Below are 22064 nucleotides of genomic sequence, written 5' to 3'. Positions count from 1 at the left end.
GTAACACACACACTGTAACACACACAAACACACACACACACACTGTAACACACACTGTCACATATACACACACACACACACACACTGTAATATACACACTGTAACACACACTGTCACATACACACACTGTAATATACACACTGTAACACACACTGTCACACACACACACACACACACACACACACACAGTAATATACACACACTGTAATATACACACCGTAACACACACACTGTAACACACACACTGTAATATACACTGTAACACACACACACACACACTGTAAGATACACTGTAACACACACACTGTAACACACACACTGTAACACACACTGTAACACACACACACACTGTAACAAACACACACACACTGTAATACACACTGTAACACACACTGTAACAAACACTGTAACACACTGTAACACACACACTGTAATATACAATGTAACACATACTGTAACACACACACACACTGTAACACACACTGTAACACACACACACACTGTAATATACACACTGTAACACACACACTGTAACACACACACACACAATGTAATATACACACTGTAACACTCACACACATTGTAACACTCACTGTAACACACACACACACACACACACACACACTGTAACACACACAAACACACACACAAACTGTAACACACACACACACTGTAACACACACTGTAACACACACACACACTGTAACACACACTGTAACACACACACACACTGTAATATACACACTGTAACACACACACTGTAACACACACACACACAATGTAATATACACACTGTAACACTCACACACATTGTAACACTCACTGTAACACACACACACACACACACACACACAGTAACACACACAAACACACACACAAACTGTAACACACACACACACTGTAACACACACTGTAACACACACACACACTGTAACACACACACTGTAACACACACACACATAATGTAATATACACACTGTAACACTCACACACATTGTAACACTCACTGTAACACACACACACACACACACACACTGTAACACACACAAACACACACACAAACTGTAACACACACACACACACACACACACACACACACTGTCACATACACAAACACACACACACACACACACAAACTGTAACACACACACACACACACACACACACACACTGTCACACACACACACACACACAAACACACACACACACACACACACTGTAACACACACACTGTAACACACACACACAAACACACACACACACACACACACTGTAACACACACACTGTAACACACACACTGTAACACACACACACACACACACACACACACTGTGTGGGCTGTCTCTGCCCACTCTGAATGTGATGCATCCCTTTTTTTGCTCAGTTGTCGCCATGGCAACCATTAGAATGGGGGGCAAGGGGGGTTGTTACCATGGCAACAACATTAGCCTGTGTGTGTTTGCTGGAAGAATTTGTAAGAATTCAATTACTCTCTCCCTCTCTCTCTCTCTCTCTCTCTCTCTCTTTATCTCTCTCCCTCTCTCTTTATGTCTCTTTATCTCTCTCTCTCTCCCTCTCTCTTTATGTCTCTCTCTCTCTCTCTCTCTTTATCTCTCTCCCTCTCTCTTTATGTCTCTTTATCTCTCTCTCTCTCTCTCTCTCTCTCTCTCTCTCTCTCTTTATCTCTCTCCCTCTCTCTTTATGTCTCTCTCTCTCTCTCTCCCTCTTTCTCTCTCTCTCTTTATGTCTATCTCTCTCTCTCTTTATGTTTTTCTCTCTCTCTCTCTCTCTTTATGTCTGTCTCTCTCTCTCCTCTCTCTCTTTTTTGTTTTTCTCTCTCTCTCTCTCTCTCTATGTCTCTCTCTCTCTTTATGTCTATCTCTCTTTATGTTTTCTCTCTCTCTCTCTCTCTTTATGTCTGTCTCTCTCTCTCTCTCTCTTTGTCTCTCTCTCTCTCTCTCTCTCTCTCGGCCAGCGGCCAAGTGACATCACATAGGGGAGGGGATTCCTTCAGAGAGCGAGCGAGAGACACAGACACACACAGAGAAACAGAGAGAGAGAGAGAGAGAGAATGTGCAGTGGAGCGTCAGGAGGGTCGAGCAGAGAGAGAAAGCGAGCGGGCGAGCGGAGGAGGAACGAGGGATGACAGAGAGGGCGAGTGACAAACAGCCTCTCTCTCTTTTTCTTTTTTTTCTGGGGATTCGTTCGTTCTTCATTTCTCTCTTTTCATCTAACGAGGGATTCTTGTCGTTTACCACCTCTCTCCCCCTCTCCCCCTCTCTCTCTCTCTCTCTCTCTCTCTCTCTGGGGGAGCGAGGGATGACAGAGTGATGTGCTGAGCTGTCAGTCATGTCTGAGGCTTCGTTAACGCGTCCAGGAAACGACACCTAACGATCTTAACGAGGTTCTGCTGAGAGCGTTTCTGTTGTTTTATTTTCTGTTTGGTTGTTAATTATTCATCCGTCGCTCCGTCAGTCTTTATGTAACAGAGCGAGGGAGGGAGGGAGGGAGGGAGAGAGGGAGAGAGGGAGGAAACAGGAAGTGATGTTTGTGTCGGTGTGGTACGCTAAGAAGATGGGAAGAAGATTCATCAACAACGTGAGGAGAGCGAAGAGACACAGGCAGAGGATGATGGTAGGAACCTCTCATTAGCATCTGATTGGCTCTGGGCCGGAGGGGGAGGGGCCTTTAGTCTGACCAATCAAGTGTTTGTACCGGGTGCATGTCGTAGGTCAAAGGTCGGGGGATATTTTCATGAACTTGGCTAACTCTAACTAGCTAACTCAGCTACACTGTATTTCTTTATCGGATTTTATTTGTTTGTCTTTTGTAGCCTTCGTTAGCTTATCACTGTTAGCATTATCTTCAGTTAGCAACAAGACCTTTGACCTTCGCCTCGTGTAACTCCAATATTCTGACTTCATTCAGCTATTACAGTTATCCGTTAGCAGATCACAGTTTATTTTAATATCCAGGCTCACCTGGTGCACCTGGTCTGCTCTTGTACCACCAATGAGAACCCACTGCTGGTTCTGGTTCTAGTTCCAGTTCAGAGTTAGTCGAAAACCCTCTAAGAACCGGTTTGCTTTGGCTAGAGAGCCACATCATTACGTCACTGTACACGTCTCCAACATTAGCTTACTCAAACTGAAGAAGAGCCCTTAAAGGTGCAGTTCCCTGGGCGCTCTGTGGTTCTTGGTTCTAGACCAGTGAAGTGTCGGAGCTGCACTGGAGACAGTTTTCAGTGAGTCGGTTCTTCGGCTGTCGAAAATCAAAGAACTGTTTTGAGATCAGGCACCGGCTCTGAACTCACTGGATTCAGGAGGGATCAGGTGGGTGTGTTCAATCAATAATCTATAATCATTAAACATAGTATAAACTCTAGAGCTATGTTCTATATTCAATCAATAATCTATAATCATTAACATTGTATAAACTCTAGAGCTATGTTCTATATTCAATCAATAATCTATAATCATTAACAGTGTATAAACTCTAGAGCTATGTTCTATATTCAATCAATAATCTATAATCAGTGTATAAACTCTAGAGCTATGTTCTATATTCAATCAATAATCTATAATCAGTGTATAAACTAGAGCTATGTTCTATATTCAATCAATAATCTATAATCATTAACAGTGTATAAACTCTAGAGCTATGTTCTATATTCAATCAATAATCAATAATCAGTGTATAAACTCTAGAGCTATGTTCTATACTCAATCAATAATCAATAATCATAAGTGTATAAACTCTAGAGCTATGTTCTATACTCAATCAATAATCATTAACAGTGTATAAACTCTCGAGCTATGTTCTATATTCAATCAATAATCAATAATCAGTGTATAAACTAGAGCTATGTTCTATATTCAATCAATAATCAATAATCAGTGTATAAACTAGAGCTATGTTCTATATTCAATCAATAATCAATAATCAGTGTATAAACTAGAGCTATGTTCTAACGTTGAGCTGTACGTCACCAAACTGAGATTTCATTCTCTAATTAAATTTCTTTATTGTAAAAATGTCTACAAACATGGAAACTTTTCAGGAGCTGCTGTGACATAATTTAAGACTTCAGGAAACAATAATCAATAAGTTCCGGAAAGAGACGGGACACATCGGATACATCGGACACATCGGACACATCGGTTACATCAGACACATGAACACATCGGACACATCGGACACATCGGATACATCGGACACATCGGACACATCGGACACATCGGTTACATCGGATACATCGGATACATCAAACACATCGGATACATCGGACACATAAGACACATCGGACACATCGACACATAAGACACATCGGACACATCGGACACATCGGACACATCGGTTACATCGGATACATCGGACACATAAGACACATCGGACACATCGGTTACATCGGATACATCGGACACATAAGACACATCGGACACATCGGTTACATCGGACACATCGGACACATCGGTTACATCGGATACATAAGACACATCAGACACATCGGACACATAAGACACATCGGACACATCGGTTACATCGGATACATCAGACACATCGGATACATCGGATACATCGGACACATCAGACACATCGGATACATCGGACACATCGGTTACATCGGACACATCGGTTACATCGGACACATAAGACACATCGGACACATCGGACACATCGGTTACATCGGATACATCAAATACATCGAATACATCGGATACATCGGACACATCGGACACACCGGTTACATCGGACACATCAGACACATCGGACACATCGGACACATCGGTTACATCGGACACATTAGACACATCGGACACATCGGACACATCGGACTCTAACTCGGTGATATGTTAAAATTAAAATATGTTATTGACAAAAATTAAATTAACAAATGAACACAAAACATGTAAAAAGGAAATATTCAGTAGAAAAATATTCTCTCCCTCCTCTCACTCCTCTCACTCCTCTCACTCCTCTCCCTCCTCCTCTCCCTCCTCCTCTCACTCCTCTCACTCCTCTCCCTCCTCCTCTCACTCCTCTCACTCCTCCTCTCCCTCCTCTCACTCCTCTCCCCCTCCTCTCACTCCTCCTCACCCTCCTCTCCCTCCTCCTCCTCTCACTCCTCTCCCTCCTCCTCTCACTCCTCTCACTCCTCCTCTCTCACTCCTCTCACTCCTCCTCTCCCTCCTCCTCTCACTCCTCTCACTCCTCCTCTCACTCCTCTCCCTCCTCCTCTCACTCCTCTCCCTCCTCCTCCCCTCCTCCTCCTCTCCCTCCTCCCTCCTCCTCTCCTCCTCTCCCTCCTCCTCTCCCTCCTCCTCTCACTCCTCTCACTCCTCCTCTCCCTCCTCTCACTCCTCTCACCTCCCTCTCACTCCTCCTCTCACTCCTCCTCCCCCTCCTCTCACTCCTCTCCCTCCTCTCACTCCTCCTCTCCCTCCTCTCCCTCCTCTCCTCTCCTCTCAGGGAAACCTCCTCTCCCTCCTCCTCTCACTCCTTTCCCCCTCCTCTTCTCCCTCCTCCTCCCCTCCTCCCTCTCCCTCCTCTCACTCCTCTCCTCTCAGGGGAACCTCCTCTCCATTAAATCTGATCCAGTTTCACCTAAAGCTAACATTTTGCTCACATTATCTTTCAGCTGTAACTAATGTACCTCAAGCATTAGCTAGCTACCTTTCTACAAAGCATGATGCTAGTTAGCAAGCTAATGTAGCTATAAAGTAGACTGTAACGCGTTTGATTGGACGCAGCATTAGTACACGCCCCCGAGTGTGGATGAGTCATCAAATACTTTTATTATCAGGAAACTGTAAAATACCGTTAAGAACACCTGAAGACACCTGAACCAGGACTTCCTGTCCCTGTTGGACAGACACTGGAGGACAGACGGACAGAGACGGAGGAGATAAACAATGAAAGGTTTATGTTGGACCAGTTCAGACACAGTGGACGTTAACGGCCGAGTCCTCCTGTGTTCGGTCCTCGTGGTCCAGGTTTGTTGTGGACCGGTCCTCAGCCTGAAGGTCTCGATGTTTCTGACCTTTCAACAACCCTCTGTCATTGCACCCTGTGTGGTCGAGAGACATAGAGACAGAGTGGCAGAGAGAGAGAGAGAGAGAGAGCTGTCAGGGGAAATGTAGAAAAGGTTTAATTAATTCACAGAGAACTGTAACACAGTCTCTCTCTCTCCCCTGCTGTCAGTCTACCTCTCTCGCCCCCTCTCTCTCTCTGTTATATAACTCTATTGAAGCTCTCTCTCCTCCAGATCCTCCAGAGACAAACACAATGAAGTGAACTGTGTGTTGTAGTGTTGACAGCTGCTCAGCCCTTCAGGGACCGAAGCACAGTTGTTACAGTCAGACAGACAGGCGGTCAGACAGACAGCTTTTACCTCATTATGAGCTGATTCTGTTGGTTTTATTCAGCCTTTTGAAGCTGTTAGGAACTCTGTGTCCACCTGAAGTGCATCCTGGTATCAACTGACTGTGCACAGAGACCTGCAGGAGAACGCGATAACACATTGATGCTGTTGGACGTGATGGAGACGGTGTCAGCCATTAATAACGCTGCAGGGAGACACTAACATTTCAATATCTTGTTTGCACATGGCGTGGCTGCGTTCCTGTGGCGCTAACTGCTGATGGAGGGCAGGAAGTGATTTCCTACATTGGAGGCACTGTCACAATCTCTCTAAAGACCTGTTCTGTTGCTCAAATTGATCAAACCGAGAAACCACGAGGAGCTTTGATTGAAAAGTTGTTGTTCATGAGAACTGAGAACAGTTCTGTTGATGAGGCAGCAGCAAACCTAACCTATGTTAACAAATCTACATTGGTTTAAGTGTACCCCAATCCTAACCTCACCACCAGACTCTGTTCATAAAAACACACATTTTACTCTCAGAACAGTTCCTGGTCTACAGCTGCTGAGATCTGCAGAAACAACCTAAGTTGGGATCTGAATGCTGGAGTTAAAACAGGAAAGTGGAAGAGGTTAAATTACTGTTTGAGCCACGACTTCAGTTCCCCGTCAGAAAAACCTTTAAACTCAGAACGCTAAGAATCAATATCAGAACGTGATCAGAACATGATCAGAATCACGTGACAACAAACACAACGCTAGGAAAGAGGACCGAGTTGTATTAAACAATGAGCTGAGAATGTGAAAGGGTGAATGTGTGTGAATGAGTTAGTTTCTGTTCAATGGACTTTGCTGAGTGAATGGTGTGTGTGAAAGAGTGAATGTGTGTGAAAGGGTGAGTGTGTGTGAAAGAGTGAATGTGTGTGAAAGGGTGAGTGTGTGTGAAAGAGTGAATGTGTGTGAAAGGGTGAGTGTGTGTGAAAGAGTGAGTGTGTGTGAAAGAGTGAGTGTGTGTGAAAGGGTGAGTGTGTGTGAAAGAGTGAATGTGTGTGAAAGAGTGAATGTGTGTGAAAGGGTGAGTGTGTGTGAAAGAGTGAGTGTGTGTGAAAGAGTGAGTGTGTGTGAAAGGGTGAGTGTGTGTGAAAGGGTGAATGTGTGTGAAAGAGTGAGTGTGTGTGAAAGAGTGAGTGTGTGTGAAAGGGTGAATGTGTGTGTGAAAGGGTGAGTGTGTGTGAAAGAGTGAGTGTGTGTGAAAGAGTGAATGTGTGTGAAAGGGTGAGTGTGTGTGAAAGAGTGAGTGTGTGAAGAGTGAATGTGTGTGAAAGGGTGAGTGTGTGGAAAGGGTGAGTGTGTGTGAAAGAGTGAGTGTGTGTGAAGGGTGAGTGTGTGTGAAAGGGTGAATGTGTGTGAAAGGTGAGTGTGTGTGAAAGAGTGAATGTGTGTGAAAGGGTGAATGTGTGTGAAAGAGTGAGTGTGTGTGAAAGAGTGAGTGTGTGAAAGGGTGAGTGTGTGTGAAAGGGTGAGTGTGTGTGAAAGAGTGAGTGTGTGTGAAAGGGTGAGTGTGTGTGAAAGAGTGAATGTGGCACGTAGTGTAAAAGCAGAAAGGCGCTATACAAGCACAGGTCCATTTACCATGACAGCAGGATACAGTGGGGATCATCATCATCATCATCATCATCATCATCATCATCATCATTTTAGTGGAAACAAACAGGAAGTGATGTAATGACCATGCTGTGGAGCGCTGATGACTGTGTGGAAGAGATGATATGAGAGAGAGAGAGAGAAAGGTGGTCGCTATAGCTACAGTTAGAGTTGCCTAGGTAACCGGCCCCCTGAGGGCTCAACAGCTGTTACCATGGAGTTGCCATGGAGACGAGCAGTCAGTGGAGAGAGATGCTGGATGTGATTAAAGCTTCTCTGTTTTTACAGATGAACGGATCAGAGGGAGAGCTGGAGTACGAAGAGATCACACTGGAGAGGGTGAGACACACTAATACACACTGTTACATACACACTGTAATATACACACTGTATTACACACTGTAACATACACACTGTAATATACACACTGTAATATACACACTGTAACATACACACTGTAATATACACTGTAATATACACACTGTAATATACACACTGTATTACACACTGTAATATACACACTGTAATATACACACTGTAATATACACACTGTATTACACACTGTAATATACACACTGTATTAACACTGTTACATAACACTGAATATACACACTGTATTACACACTGTAATATACACACTGTACATACACACTGTAAATACACACTGTAATATACACACTGTATTACACACAGTAATATACACACTGTAATATACACTGTAATATACACACTGTAATATACACACTGTATTACACACTGTAATATACACACACTGTATTACACACTGTAATATACACACACTGTATTACACACTGTAATATACACACTGTATTACACACTGTAACATACACACTGTAATATACACAATGTATTACACACTAATATATACACACTGTAATATACACACTGTATTACACACTGTAATATACACACACTGTATTACACACTGTATTACACACTGTAACATACACACTGTAATATACACACTGTATTACACACTGTAATATACACACACTGTATTACACACTGTATTACACACTGTAACATACACACTGTAACATACACTACGGTAATATACACACACTGTACATCACACTGTAGTACACACTGTAACATACACACTGTACACACACACTGTACACACACTGCACACTGTGGTACACACACACACACGCTGTGGTACACACACACACACACACACCGCGGTACACACACACACACACACACACACACACACACACACACACTGTGGTACACACACACTGTGGTACACACACACTGTGGTACACACACACACACACACTGTGGTACACACACACTGTGGTACACACACACACACACACACACACATGCGGTACACACACACTGTGGTACACACACACTGTGGTACACACACACACACACTGTGGTACACACACACACACACACACACACTGTGGTACACACACGCTGTGGTACACACACACTGTGGTACACACACACACTGTGGTACACACACACGCTGTGGTACACACACACGCTGTGGTACACACACACTGTGGTACACACACACACACACACACACACACACACTGGTACACACACACACACACACTGTGGTACACACACACTGTGTACACACACTGTGGTACACACACACACTGTGGTACACACACACACACGCACACACACACTTGGTACACACACACTGTGGTACACACACACACACACACACACACTGTGGTACACACACACACACACACACACACGCTGTGGTACACACACACTGTGGTACACACACACTGTGGTACACACACAGGTAGCAGCAGTGTGTCTCTGTCACTGAGGTATTTGTGGCTCCTCTCTGCTGTTTTTAGAAACTGTCACTGTGTGTTTAAACGCTGCGTTCTCCAGAAATAAACTCCACCCGGCTGACAACAGCAGGTTATTTTTAGCTCCCGCCCGCTTATTTTAGAACCATTTTAGAGATGAAACCAACCCAAGATGAACTTTAATCAGTGAAACAGTTCACAGTGCACACACACACTATCACACAGCTGTCAGTGCACACACACACTATCACACAACTGTCAGTGCACACACACACTATCACACAACTGTCAGTGCACACACACACTATCACACAACTGTCAGTGCACACACACACTATCACACAGCTGTCAGTGCACACACACACTATCACACAGCTGTCAGTGCGCACACACACTATCACACAACTGTCAGTGCACACACACACTATCACACAACTGTCAGTGCACACACACACTATCACACAGCTGATACAGACCTGATCACAGTGATACAATCTGACTGTACTTTAACAGATATTATTACTATATTAACACATTATGACCTTTTATTATTTATATGCGTTATAATGTGTGTGTGTGTGTGTGTGTGTGTGTGTGTGTGTGTGTGTGTGTGTGTGTGCGTGTGTTCAGGGGAACTCTGGTCTGGGCTTCAGCATCGCAGGAGGAACTGATAATCCTCACATCGGAGACGACCCGTCCATCTTCATCACCAAGATCATCCCTGGAGGAGCCGCCGCCCAGGACGGACGCCTCAGGTACTCACACACACTCTTATGTCTGTCTGTACTTGTGAGGCCCCTCAGCGATATAAATATATATATATATATATAAAGTATAACGTACTTCCAGCCCCTGAACCTAAACCTGAACCTGAACCTGAACCTGGTTCTAATCTGGTTCTAACCTGAATCCTAAACAACCATGGAGGACCAGCCAAAATGTCCTCACGATGGTTTCTCTCTCCCTCCGTCTCCAGGGTGAATGACAGCATCGTATTTGTTAACGACGTGGACGTGCGTGAGGTCACTCACTCCATCGCCGTGGAGGCGCTGAAGGAGGCGGGCCCTGTCGTCAGGCTGTACGTCCTGCGGCGACGCCCACCGACAGAGCGCATCACACAGATCAAACTAATGAAAGGACCTAAAGGTAGGAACCCTTGTAGAACGTGTACCCTCGAGAACATTTTAAAGAAAAACTTTAAAATTTAAAAACAGGAATCCTGTTGGGAAGGTTCTTTACTGTCTTTATGTTCCTTTAGAGAACTCATTAGAAATGTTTAAAACCTGTACAGTGTTGTGAGGAACCCTGTTGGGAAGGTTCTTTGCTGTCTTTACAGTGCTTAGATCCTTATGTCCTTTTAGAGAACCCATTAGAAATGTTAAAAATCTGTACAGTGTTTAAGAAAACTTTTTTGGAAGGTTTTTTTGGGGCGGCTGTGGCTCAGAGGCAGAGCGGGTATCGGAAGGTTGGGTGTCGGCGGCCATGTCGAACCCTGTTGGGATTGGTTCTTTGCCATCACTGAGTGAATGTCTTTGAAAGGGGCACATTAAAACGCTTTAGGAAAAAAAAAAAAAGGCTATAAAAGTACAGGTCCATTTACCATTCTTACACTTTATGTTCCTTAAACCCATAAATTAAAATCCCATAGAAATTTAAAAATAAATTTTTTTTAAGAACCCTGTTGGGAAGGTTCTTTGCTGTCTTTACAGTGCTTAGATCCTTATGTCCTTTTAGAGAACCCATTAGAAATGTTAAAAATCTGTACAGTGTTTTGAGGAACCTTGTTAGGAAGGTTCTTTACTGACTTTATGTTCCTTTAGAGAACCCATTAGAAATGTTAAAAACCTGTACAGTGTTTTGAGGAACCCCGTTAGGAAGGTTCTTTACTGTCTTTATGTTCCTTTAGAGAACTCATTAGAAATGTTTAAAACCTGTACAGTGTTGTGAGGAACCCTGTTGGGAAGGTTCTTTGCTGTCTTTACAGTGCTTAGATCCTTATGTCCTTTTAGAGAACCCATTAGAAATGTTAAAAATCTGTACAGTGTTTTGAGGAACCCTGTTAGGAAGGTTCTTTACTGACTTTATGTTCCTTTAGAGAACCCATTAGAAATGTTAAAAACCTGTACATTGTTTTGAGGAACCCTGTTAGGAAGGTTCTTTACTGACTTTATGTTCCTTTAGAGAACCCATTAGAAATGTTAAAAACCTGTACATTGTTTTGAGGAACCCTGTTGAGAAGGTTCTCCAGTGATCAAACATTAATCTTTATAATGGTTCTGTCTCTGTGTGGTCCAGGTCTGGGCTTCAGTATAGCCGGCGGTGTGGGGAACCAACATGTTCCTGGAGACAACAGCATCTACGTCACCAAGATCATCGAGGGCGGGGCGGCCCACCGCGACGGACGGCTACAGATCGGAGACAAAATACTGGCTGTATGTAAAAACCCAACTTCTAGATCCTTCTATATTGTTAGTCCACAGGGTTCTAGTCTGACCTGACCTTTGACCCCCGGCAGGTGAACCATGTGTCTCTGGAGGACGTCCTGCATGAAGACGCTGTCTCGGCCCTGAAGAACACAGGGGAGGTGGTCTACCTGAAGGTGGCCACGCCCACCTCGCAGTACATCCACCCTGCTGATCGATACAGCCCCCCCGACCTGACCAGCTGTACGTACACCTGTGAACTTCCTGTTTCTAACACCTGGAACGTGCTGTACAGATACAACAACAGTGAGAACCTGGTGCTAGTTCTGGTGTTGGTTCTGGTTCAGATTTTGTTCAGCTTGAGAACCTTCTAAGAACCAGTTTGCTTTGTTAGGTTATGTAGGTATGTTCAGTTCAGTTTTACGAGCTGGTATTTAAAGAGTACTTGGACTTTGTTCGGAGACTAATGGGACCTTTTTGGGGGTTTTGGGACAAAGGTCTGGCCCCCCTTTAGGCCTGTGTGAACCCTGTCCACCGATTGAGGACCAGACACTAGGGGACACAGTGTAACGTGTCCTTTATTTCTCTGCAGCCTACATGGAGCCGGACTACATGTGCGATTACCCACAAGCCCTCCCTCCTCCGTCACCACGACGATACTCACCCATCCCCCGCGGCATGATGGGGGAGGACGATTACTCCCGAGAGCCCCGCAGGGTTTGTGTGCAGCGTGGGTCCACCGGCCTGGGCTTCAACATCGTGGGTGGAGAGGACGGAGAGGGGATCTTCATCTCCTTCATCCTGGCAGGAGGACCAGCAGACCTGAGCGGAGAGCTCAGGAAGGGAGACCAGATCCTCAGTGTGAGTACACAGACCAGATCCTCCTCAGTGTTAGACCAGATCCTCCTCAGTGTGAGTACACAGACCAGATCCTCCTCAGTGTTAGACCAGATCCTCCTCAGTGTTAGACCAGATCCTCAGTGTGAGTACACAGACCACATCCTCCTCAGTGTTAGACCAGATCCTCAGTGTGAGTACACAGACCACATCCTCCTCAGTGTTAGACCAGATCCTCAGAGTACAGAGACCAGATCTGATCTGTGGTGTTCTCTGTGTATTGAGCTCTGATACTGTAAATGTAATTTAATAATAACTTCAGAATATTTCAGTTCAATATTTATCAGTTCAATAACTGAACATAAACATTAGTTCTAGTTCTAGTTTCATTGCTGAGAGTTTCTTCTTCTTCACTCCACAGTATGTAAATCAGAGCGCCCTCTGCTGGAGAAACGTTGTACTGACTCAAATATTAAACACTGTTACTGCATTATTTATTGTTTACCTGTTTTTATATCAGATAACAGACTCTGATTCCAACATGTCTGTGACAACATTAATACTCATAATGAAATACCAATGATCATAATGATAATGTACTCTTACCATTAATATTTCTGATTCATAATCTATAATCTGTGAATATCACTAATGACATTGTACTGGTTACTTATAATGACTGTTACTTCTTTATTTTTTTATATTAATTACATCATATTGTTTACAGATATTACAATAGGATTAACAATTAGTGGGTGTGGGTGTGTGTGTGTGTGCATGTGCGTGTGTGTGTGTGTGTGTGTGTGTGTGTGTGTGTGTGTGTGTGTGTGTGTGCGTGTGCGTGTGCGTGTGTGTGTGTGTGTGTGTGTGTGTGTGTGTGTGTGTGCAGGTGAACGGTGTGGATCTCAGGTATGCCACACATGAACAGGCAGCAGCAGCTCTGAAGAATGCCGGACAGACTGTTACCATAGTAGCACAGTACAGACCTGAAGGTGAGCGCACACACACACACACACACACACACACACACACACACACACACACACACACTAACTATGCATTAATGACAGTATTGTGTGGACCTCATGGCTGTCACTCACCTTGTTGTGACCAGCAGACGGTCCTAATGCAGCGAAGTCCTGGTTGGGGTTAGTGTGTCCACAATGAAGTCCTACAATGAGTGTGTGTGTATGTGTGTGTGTGTGTGTGTGTGTGTGTGTGTGTGTGTGTGTGTGCAGAGTACAGCCGTTTTGAAGCAAAGATCCACGACCTGAGAGAGCAGATGATGAACAGCTCGTCTGGAAGCCTGAGAGCCAACCGCAGCTTCTACGTCAGGTAACCTGCGTCCTCACCTGGGCAGGTAGTCAGCAGAAATCAGTACAGGTGATCGTACGCTCAGTACTGACGTGGTGCACTGTGGGCGGTTTCAGGGCCCTGTTCGACTATGATAAGCAGTGGGACTGCGGCGTCCTATCACAAGCTCTGGACTTTAACTTCGGGGAGGTCTTTCATGTGATGGACAGCGCCGATGACGAGTGGTGGCAGGCCCGACGAGTGACCCAGCAGGGGGAGCTGGAGGAGCTGGGATACATCCCCTCCAAGCACAGGTTGATATAAAACACACACTGTCCAACAACTGCAGCACTCTGCACCGCGCCACTGACACACTCTGTTTGTGTTTCAGAGTGGAGAGGAAGGAGTGGTCGCGCATGAAGAGTAAAGGTCAACCTCCTGATGCACACACACACACACACACACACACACTGAAGGGAAGGTTGAATGAGTGTGTAACTCTTTGTTTCCTTTCACAGGGAGGGAAGGTTTCGTCCACAGCTACGAGCTCATCACTCAGATTGAAGGTCAGTGTCACTGTAACCTTTGACCCCAATGGTAGAAATAATCTGTCTCTCACACATTAAAGTTTCTGTTGTTCAGTTCACTTCCTGCTGGACCCAAACACACTAAACCTTACACACACTAGTTTCCCCACAACAACTCACTGCAAACCACAGAGACAGGAAACGACTTCAAAGAGACAGTAAACAACCACAAAGAGACGACCACAAAGAGACAGTAAACAACCACAAAGAGACGAACGACCACAAAGAGACAGTAAACAACCCAAAAACTCAAACGTGACCACAAAGTAACAAACAGTAAACGACTAAAGAGACGACCACAAAGAGACAGGAAACGACCACAAAGAGACAGTGAACAACCACAAAGAGACAGTAAACAACCACAAAGAGACAGTAAACGACTTCAAAGAGACGACCACAAAGAGACAGTAAACAACCACAAAGAGACAGTAAACAACCACAAAGAGACAGTAAACAACCACAAAGAGACAGTAAACAACCACAAAGAGACAGTAAACGACTTCAAAGAGACGACCACAAAGAGACAGTGAACGACCACAAAGAGACAGTAAACAACCACAAAGAGACAGTAAACAACCACAAAGAGACAGTAAACGACTTCAAAGAGACGACCACAAAGAGACAGTGAACACAAAGAACGACCACAAAGAGACAGTAAACAACCACAAAGAGACAGTAAACAACCACAAAGAGACAGTAAACGACTTCAAAGAGACGACCACAAAGAGACAGTAAACAACCACAAAGAGACAGTAAACAACCACAAAGAGACAGTAAACGACTTCAAAGAGACGACCACAAAGAGACAGTGAACGACCACAAAGAGACAGTAAACAACCACAAAGAGACAGTAAACAACCACAAAGAGACAGTAAACAACCACAAAGAGACAGTAAACAACCACAAAGAGACAGTAAACAACCACAAAGAGACAGTAAACAACCACAAAGAGACAGTGAACAACCACAGTCCGAAGCTGTCCCTGCAGGAGAAACAATAAAGCTTTTAGTGAGTGTGTGTTTGTCTCTGTTCAGGTGTTGATTCTACCGTCCAGGTGAGTGTTTGTTAATGACGAGCAGGTATGAATAAAGTTTCCTCTCTCTCTCTGTCTGTAGTGGACTACGCTCGTCCCGTCATCATCTTGGGGCCGACCAAGGACCGAGTCAATGACGACCTGCTGTCCGAGTTCCCGGACAAGTTCGGCTCCTGCGTCCCTCGTAAGCGTCCACGCTCTACAACAGGAAGCGTGATGTAAACAAACAGGAAGTGACTGATGAACTCTCTCTCCTCGCAGACACGACTCGCCCTCGGAGGGACTACGAGGCCGATGGGCGGGACTACCACTTTGTGTCGTCACGGGAACAGATGGAGCGGGACATCCAGTCCCACCGCTTCATCGAGGCGGGGCAGTACAACAACCACCTGTACGGGACGTCGGTGCAGAGCGTCAGACAGGTGGCCGAGCAGGTGAGACACGCCAGTTGCCACGGTGATGGGAGGAAACCGACACATCCAGGATTTAGTTTTTAGACAGGAGTATGGTAACCGTGGCGACCATTTCCTGCAGCATGCATCCTAGTGACACTGGTTTCTAGGATGCTATGGTTGCCATGGCTGTCATGGTTGTCATGGTAAAGGTTAAAGGTTGATCACCATGGTGACGGCAGGGACTGTGTGTGTTTCCAGGGGAAACACTGCATCCTGGACGTGTCTGCAAACGCAGTGAGGAGGCTGCAGGCGGCTCAGCTTCATCCCGTCGCCATCTTCATCAGACCGCGCTCCCTGGAGAACATCCTGTAAGTGACCACGCCCTCAGTGAGGTCATTAGAGGCGGAGCAAATACCTGCAGCACGTTAATGGGATGTGTGTGTGTGTCTGTGTGTGTGTCTGTGTGTGTGTCTGTGTGTGTGTGTGTGTGTGTGTGTGTGTGTGTGTGTGTGTGTGTGTGTGTGTGTGTGTGTGTGTGTGTGTCTGTGCTGTGTCTGTGTGTGTGTGTGTGTGTGTGTGTGTGTGTGTGTGTGTGTGTGTGTGTGTGTGTGTGTGTGTGTGTGTGTGTGTGTGTGTGTGTGTGTGTGTGTGTGTGTGTATGTGTGTGTGTCTGTGTGTGTGTCTGTGTGTGTGTGTGTGTGTGTTGGTGTGGTGTGTGGTGTTGTTGTGTGTGTGTCTGTGTGTGTGTGTGTGTCTGTGTGTGTGTATGTGTGTGTGTGTCTGTGTCTGTGTGTGTGTGTGTGTGTGTGTGTGTGTGTGTGTGTGTGTGTCTGTGTGTGTGTGTGTGTGTGTGTGTGTGTGTGTGTCTGTGTGTGTGTGTGTGTGTGTGTGTGTGTGTGTGTGTGTGTGTGTGTGTGTGTGTGTGTGTGTGTGTGTGTGTCTGTGTGTGTGTGTGTGTGTGTGTGTGTGTGTGTGTGTGTGTGTGTGTGCAGGGATCTGAACAAGCGTCTGTCGGAGGATCAGGCGAGGAAAGCTCTGGATCGAGCCATCAAACTGGAACAGGACTTCCTGGAGTGTTTCACAGGTAAAAACACACCTGAAGCATTCAGAAGGTCAGAGCTTCTCAAGTCTGATGGTAACTGTGTGTGTGTGTGTGTGTGTGTGTGTGTGTGTGTGTGTGTGTGTGTGTGTGTGCAGCCATCGTGCATGGCGACAGCTTCGAGGAGGTCTACCACCTGGTCAAAGCCGTCATCGAGGAGCAGAGCGGCCCTTACATCTGGGTTCCCGCCCGCGACAGACTCTGATTGGTCACTGCCAGCCCCAGGGCGCCGTCTCCATGGTAACTGCTGTTGCCCCCCCCTTCTCCTCTCAGCGGCGGCGGGACCTGACGGAGGGCTGACGTTTGTCTTTTTACGGTTTTCTTTCTACGGGAAGACGACAATTGGATGGATGCTGTAACCACGGCAACCGAGCTGTCTGTCTCTCTATTACGTGGGGAGAGACAGGTGATGATTGATTGATTGATTATGTGTTGATTCAATAATCCTGTATTATCAGTAAATAATGAATCAGGACTGTAGAGTTCAGTTGGTATTGAAGTATTTATATTATCCTATTTATTTATTGATTTATCTATTGATTGATTGATTTATTTATGTGACGTGAAAATGGTGTGTGCGTGTGTGTGTGTGTGCGTGTGTGTGTGTGTGTGTGTGTGTGTGCGTGTGTGTGTGCGTGTGTGTGTGTGTGTGTGTGTGCGTGTGTGTGTGTGTGTGCGTGTGTGTGTGTGTGTGTGTGTGTGTGCGTGTGTGTGTGCGTGTGTGTGTGTGTGTGTGTGTGTGTGTGTGTGTGTGTGTGTGTGTGTGTGTGTGTGTGTGCGTGTGTGTGTGTGTGTGTGTGTGTGTGTAGTGTACATAAAGACTTGTGTGACTGTAAATAAAACGATGGGGCTCAAACACACAGTCTATTCAGGGCTTAAAGTATCAAACACTAGACTACAACACCCACAATCCTCCTTCTGCTTGGACTACAACACCAACCATCTTCCTCGTTTGGACTATAACACCCACAATGCCTCTGACAGCATCATCCTAAACTCCTTTCATCTGGACTACAAAGCCCACAACCCTCCTCCTCTGGACTACAACAGTCCTCCTCCGTTGCTGCAGGTTTTAGCGACCAGCGTCTCTCTGGTTGCTTAGCAACAACAAAAGGGGGAAACTGAACACTTCCATTTTTAATCCAACTGCGGTGGACTACATTACCCACAGTTCCCAGCTCCAGTGAAGGATTACACCGCCCACAGATATCTACAGCACAGATGGACTACATTACCCACAAATCCCAGCTGAAGTTCTCCTAGCCACGATCCCTGTCTGTGGGTCTGTTCTGGACTACAGTACCCATGATTCCAGAGAGTCGTCAGCACAGTGTAGGGAAGGACTCCATTACCCACAGTGCTTTGGGAGGAAGGAGACGCTGTCCTCCACCTGTGACAGCGAGCGGTGTGTAACCATGGCAACTGGTTTCTGATGGTTCCAGTGTTTTTAGACTGAATATCAGGGTCATGTGAATAATTCTAATAATTATTATAATAAAAATAATCCTAATTATTGATGATGTAATATCATCTCACACACACACACACACTCACACACACACACTCACACACACACTCACTCACACACACACACACACACACACACAGCGGGGTTACTTGAGGTCGTCGCTTCTTTCTGAGCACTGACAGCAACACTTTAATAAAGTTATAAAATCATATCTGAATATTTATTATCCTGATACACACACACACACACACACACATACACACTGATACACACACACACACACATACACACTGATACACACACACACACACACACTGATACTCACACACTCACACACACATACACACTGATACACACACACACACACACACACTGATACACACACACACACACACACACACTCACACACTCCACACACACACACACATGATACACACCCACACACACACACATACACACTGATACACACACACACACTGATACACACACACACACACACACACACTGATACACACACACACATACACACTGATACTCACACACACTCTCACACACACACACTCACACACACACTGATACACACACACACACATACACACTGATACACACACACACACACACACACACACACTGATACACACACACACACACTGATACACACACACAAACACTCTGAGGAGGTTGTTGGTTATAAATTAAATTGAAATATTGAAATAAATTCTGTATAAAACCTGAATGTGTCTGATTCATTTATCAATAATTAAATACTGGAGGGGTGAGGAGGGGGTGAGGAGAGGGTGAGGAGGGGGTGGGGAGGGGGTGAGGAGAGGGGTGAGGAAAGGGTGAGGAGGGGGGTGAGGAGAGGGTGAGGAGAGGGTGAGGAGAGGGTGGGGGAGGGGGTGAGGAGAGGGTGGGGAGGGGGTGAGGAGAGGAGAGGGAGGGGAGGGGGTGAGGAGAGGGTGAGGAAAGGGTGAGGAAAGGGTGAGGAGGGGGGTGAGGGAGAGGGTGGGGAGGGGGTGAGGAGAGGGTGGGGAGGGGGGTGAGGAGGGGAGGGGAGGGTGTTTCTCACATCCAGGGAAGTTGCACGTGTTGGATGCTGACGTCATACTTTAACTAGAGAAGGCTGCAGCTAATAATAATTATAACAGTAAAGAAACAGTTGTAAAACTGGAGAACCAGTAGAGAACCAGTAGAGAACCAGTAGAGAACCAGCAGAGAACCAGTAGAGAACCAGCAGAGAACCAGCAGCAGAGAACCAGCAGAGAACCAGCAGAGAACCAGCAGACAGGGTGCCCAGTTGGCTCAGTGGGTAGAGCTGGCGACCCATGTACCGAGGCTGAGGGTTCGAATCTGACCTGTGGCCCTTTGCTGTGTGTCATCCTCTCTCTCTCTCTCTGCCCTCTTTCCTGTCTGTCTTCAGCTGTCACTGTAATAAAAGGCACAAATACTAAAAAAAGAGAACCAGCAGAGAACCAGCAGAGAACCAGTGATGCGAGCAGCAGAGAACCAGCAGCAGAGAACCAGCAGTAGAGAACCAGCAGCAGAGAACCAGCAGAGAACCAGCAGAGAACCAGTGATGCGAGCAGCCAGTACGTATTGATCCTGTTACAGCTCTAGGGGGCGGAGTTACTGTAACTGTGTCATTGAACCATAAAAGATAAAAACAGTTCCCAGTTTATGAACTATTACTGACACTGATAATCAATGATTGATACACATATTGATCAGGCTGCTGCAGAGGAAACACCCTCCACAATAAAAGTCTGTGTGAGAGCTCCACACTGTGTGTGTGTGTGTCAGTGTGTGTCTGTGTGTGTGTGTGTGTTTACCTGTGATGAAGATGACGACCCCACACACACACAGGAACACACCTGCTCTCCGGTAACCATGGCGATACCGCAGCACCAGTGCTGTGATGTCACTGATAGGCCCCGCCTCCACCTCCTCCTCAGCCTCTGATGTCACAAACCTCACCTCCTCATCCTCGGCCACGCCCACTGAGGAAGACTGGAGAGAGAGACGTAACCATAGCTACAGGTCAGAGGGGGAGGAGCTTTAAGTCTCACCTGTCTCACCTGTCTCAGACGAGTCCTGATGGCGTCCATGTCGACCTGCAGAGGACAGACAGACAGTTACTGTCAGTCTCTGCTAATGCTAATGCTGATGGAGCAGGAATGTGATTATTATTATTTAATATAATATTTAATATAACTGTTGTTGTTCAGCCGGTCTCCGTGGTTCCCTCCACTCTCGTCCTCGGACACTGATTAACTCCCTGTGATTGGCTCCTCCAGGGGTCAGAGGTCAGCTGGTGTTTGCTCTGGTTAACTTTATTAACAGTAAGTAAACACGCAGACGCTGAAACAAGCTGAACGTTGCTCAGTCTGCTGTCACTGCTTAAGGTGTCCTGCTTTATTTAAGGTGGTATTATCAGACAGACAGTTAAAGATCTGCTCACCTCGTTCTGTCTCCGTCCGTCTGTCTGCTTCAGTCTGTGAATCAGTCTGTGTTTCTGTCTGTGTTTCTGTCTGTGTTTCTGTCTGTGTTTCAGTCTGTGAATCAGTCTGTGTTTCTGTCTGTGTGTCTGTCTGTGTGTCTGTCTGTGTTTCTGTCTGTGTGTCTGTCTGTGTGTCTGTCTGTGTTTCTGTCTGTGTTTCTGTCTGTGAATCAGTCTGTGAATCAGTCTGTGTTTCTGTCTGTGTTTCTGTCTGTGTTTCTGTCTGTGTGTCACCTTCAACCCCCCCAGTAAAGCTCCTCCATCCTCAGATATAACACAGAGGTAACAGACTCTCTGGGAGTCCTTCTATAACGAACCATGAGCAGACAGACACACTGTGTCTCTCCCTGTGGACAGACAGAGACACAGTGTCTCTCCCTGTGGACAGACAGACCTTTATTGTAGGTAGAGGGACTGAAAGAGATCAATAACTGTAAATATTACCAGTAGAGCATTATAATAATATGAACTGTTTAATAAGGTGTCATTCTGTGTGGCCGGGAGTTTGATCCCATCCCAGGCCACCACCACCCGATTAATGCAAAACACCAAGAGTGAGTGAGGTTGGGAGCCTGTTTCTGTCTGTGAATCAGTCTGTGTGTCTGTCTGTGTTTCT

At 45.8% G+C, this 22064-nt stretch overlaps 2 protein-coding genes across 4 annotated transcripts in view; one reads left to right on the top strand and one right to left on the bottom strand.

Annotated features, from left to right (window-relative positions):
- LOC127355746 (disks large homolog 4-like) overlaps window positions 1–19160 on the top strand; it is a 41040-nt gene extending 21880 nt beyond the window's left edge. The window contains exons 1-17 of one of the 3 annotated variants that reach the window (XM_051386874.1): window positions 2053–2635; window positions 8294–8344; window positions 10447–10571; window positions 10793–10962; window positions 12112–12248; window positions 12332–12482; window positions 12832–13100; window positions 13966–14068; window positions 14315–14411; window positions 14507–14683; window positions 14761–14798; window positions 14888–14935; window positions 16072–16173; window positions 16251–16423; window positions 16643–16752; window positions 17377–17468; window positions 17582–19160. In XM_051386874.1, coding sequence (XP_051242834.1) covers window positions 2546–2635; window positions 8294–8344; window positions 10447–10571; window positions 10793–10962; window positions 12112–12248; window positions 12332–12482; window positions 12832–13100; window positions 13966–14068; window positions 14315–14411; window positions 14507–14683; window positions 14761–14798; window positions 14888–14935; window positions 16072–16173; window positions 16251–16423; window positions 16643–16752; window positions 17377–17468; window positions 17582–17688 — 2040 coding nt within the window. In that variant the 5' untranslated portion in view covers window positions 2053–2545 and the 3' untranslated portion in view covers window positions 17689–19160. Of the gene's footprint in view, window positions 1–2015; window positions 2636–8293; window positions 8345–10446; window positions 10572–10792; window positions 10963–12111; window positions 12249–12331; window positions 12483–12831; window positions 13101–13965; window positions 14069–14314; window positions 14412–14506; window positions 14684–14760; window positions 14799–14887; window positions 14936–16071; window positions 16174–16250; window positions 16424–16642; window positions 16757–17376; window positions 17469–17581 lie in introns of those variants that run through there. The other 2 variants (XM_051386876.1, XM_051386875.1) reach the window with 2 other exon arrangements.
- The window catches only part of LOC127355806 (rano class II histocompatibility antigen, A beta chain), a 52586-nt gene that overhangs the window by 3747 nt on the left and 26775 nt on the right, over window positions 1–22064 (bottom strand). The window lies entirely within an intron of this gene.

The sequence above is a fragment of the Dicentrarchus labrax genome, unplaced genomic scaffold, assembly GCF_905237075.1.
Source record: "Dicentrarchus labrax unplaced genomic scaffold, dlabrax2021, whole genome shotgun sequence".
In the NCBI taxonomy this organism is placed as follows: domain Eukaryota; kingdom Metazoa; phylum Chordata; class Actinopteri; family Moronidae; genus Dicentrarchus; species Dicentrarchus labrax.
The sequence above is the reverse complement of the archived record's forward strand: the minus strand, read 5'-3'. Positions and strand labels throughout refer to the sequence as shown.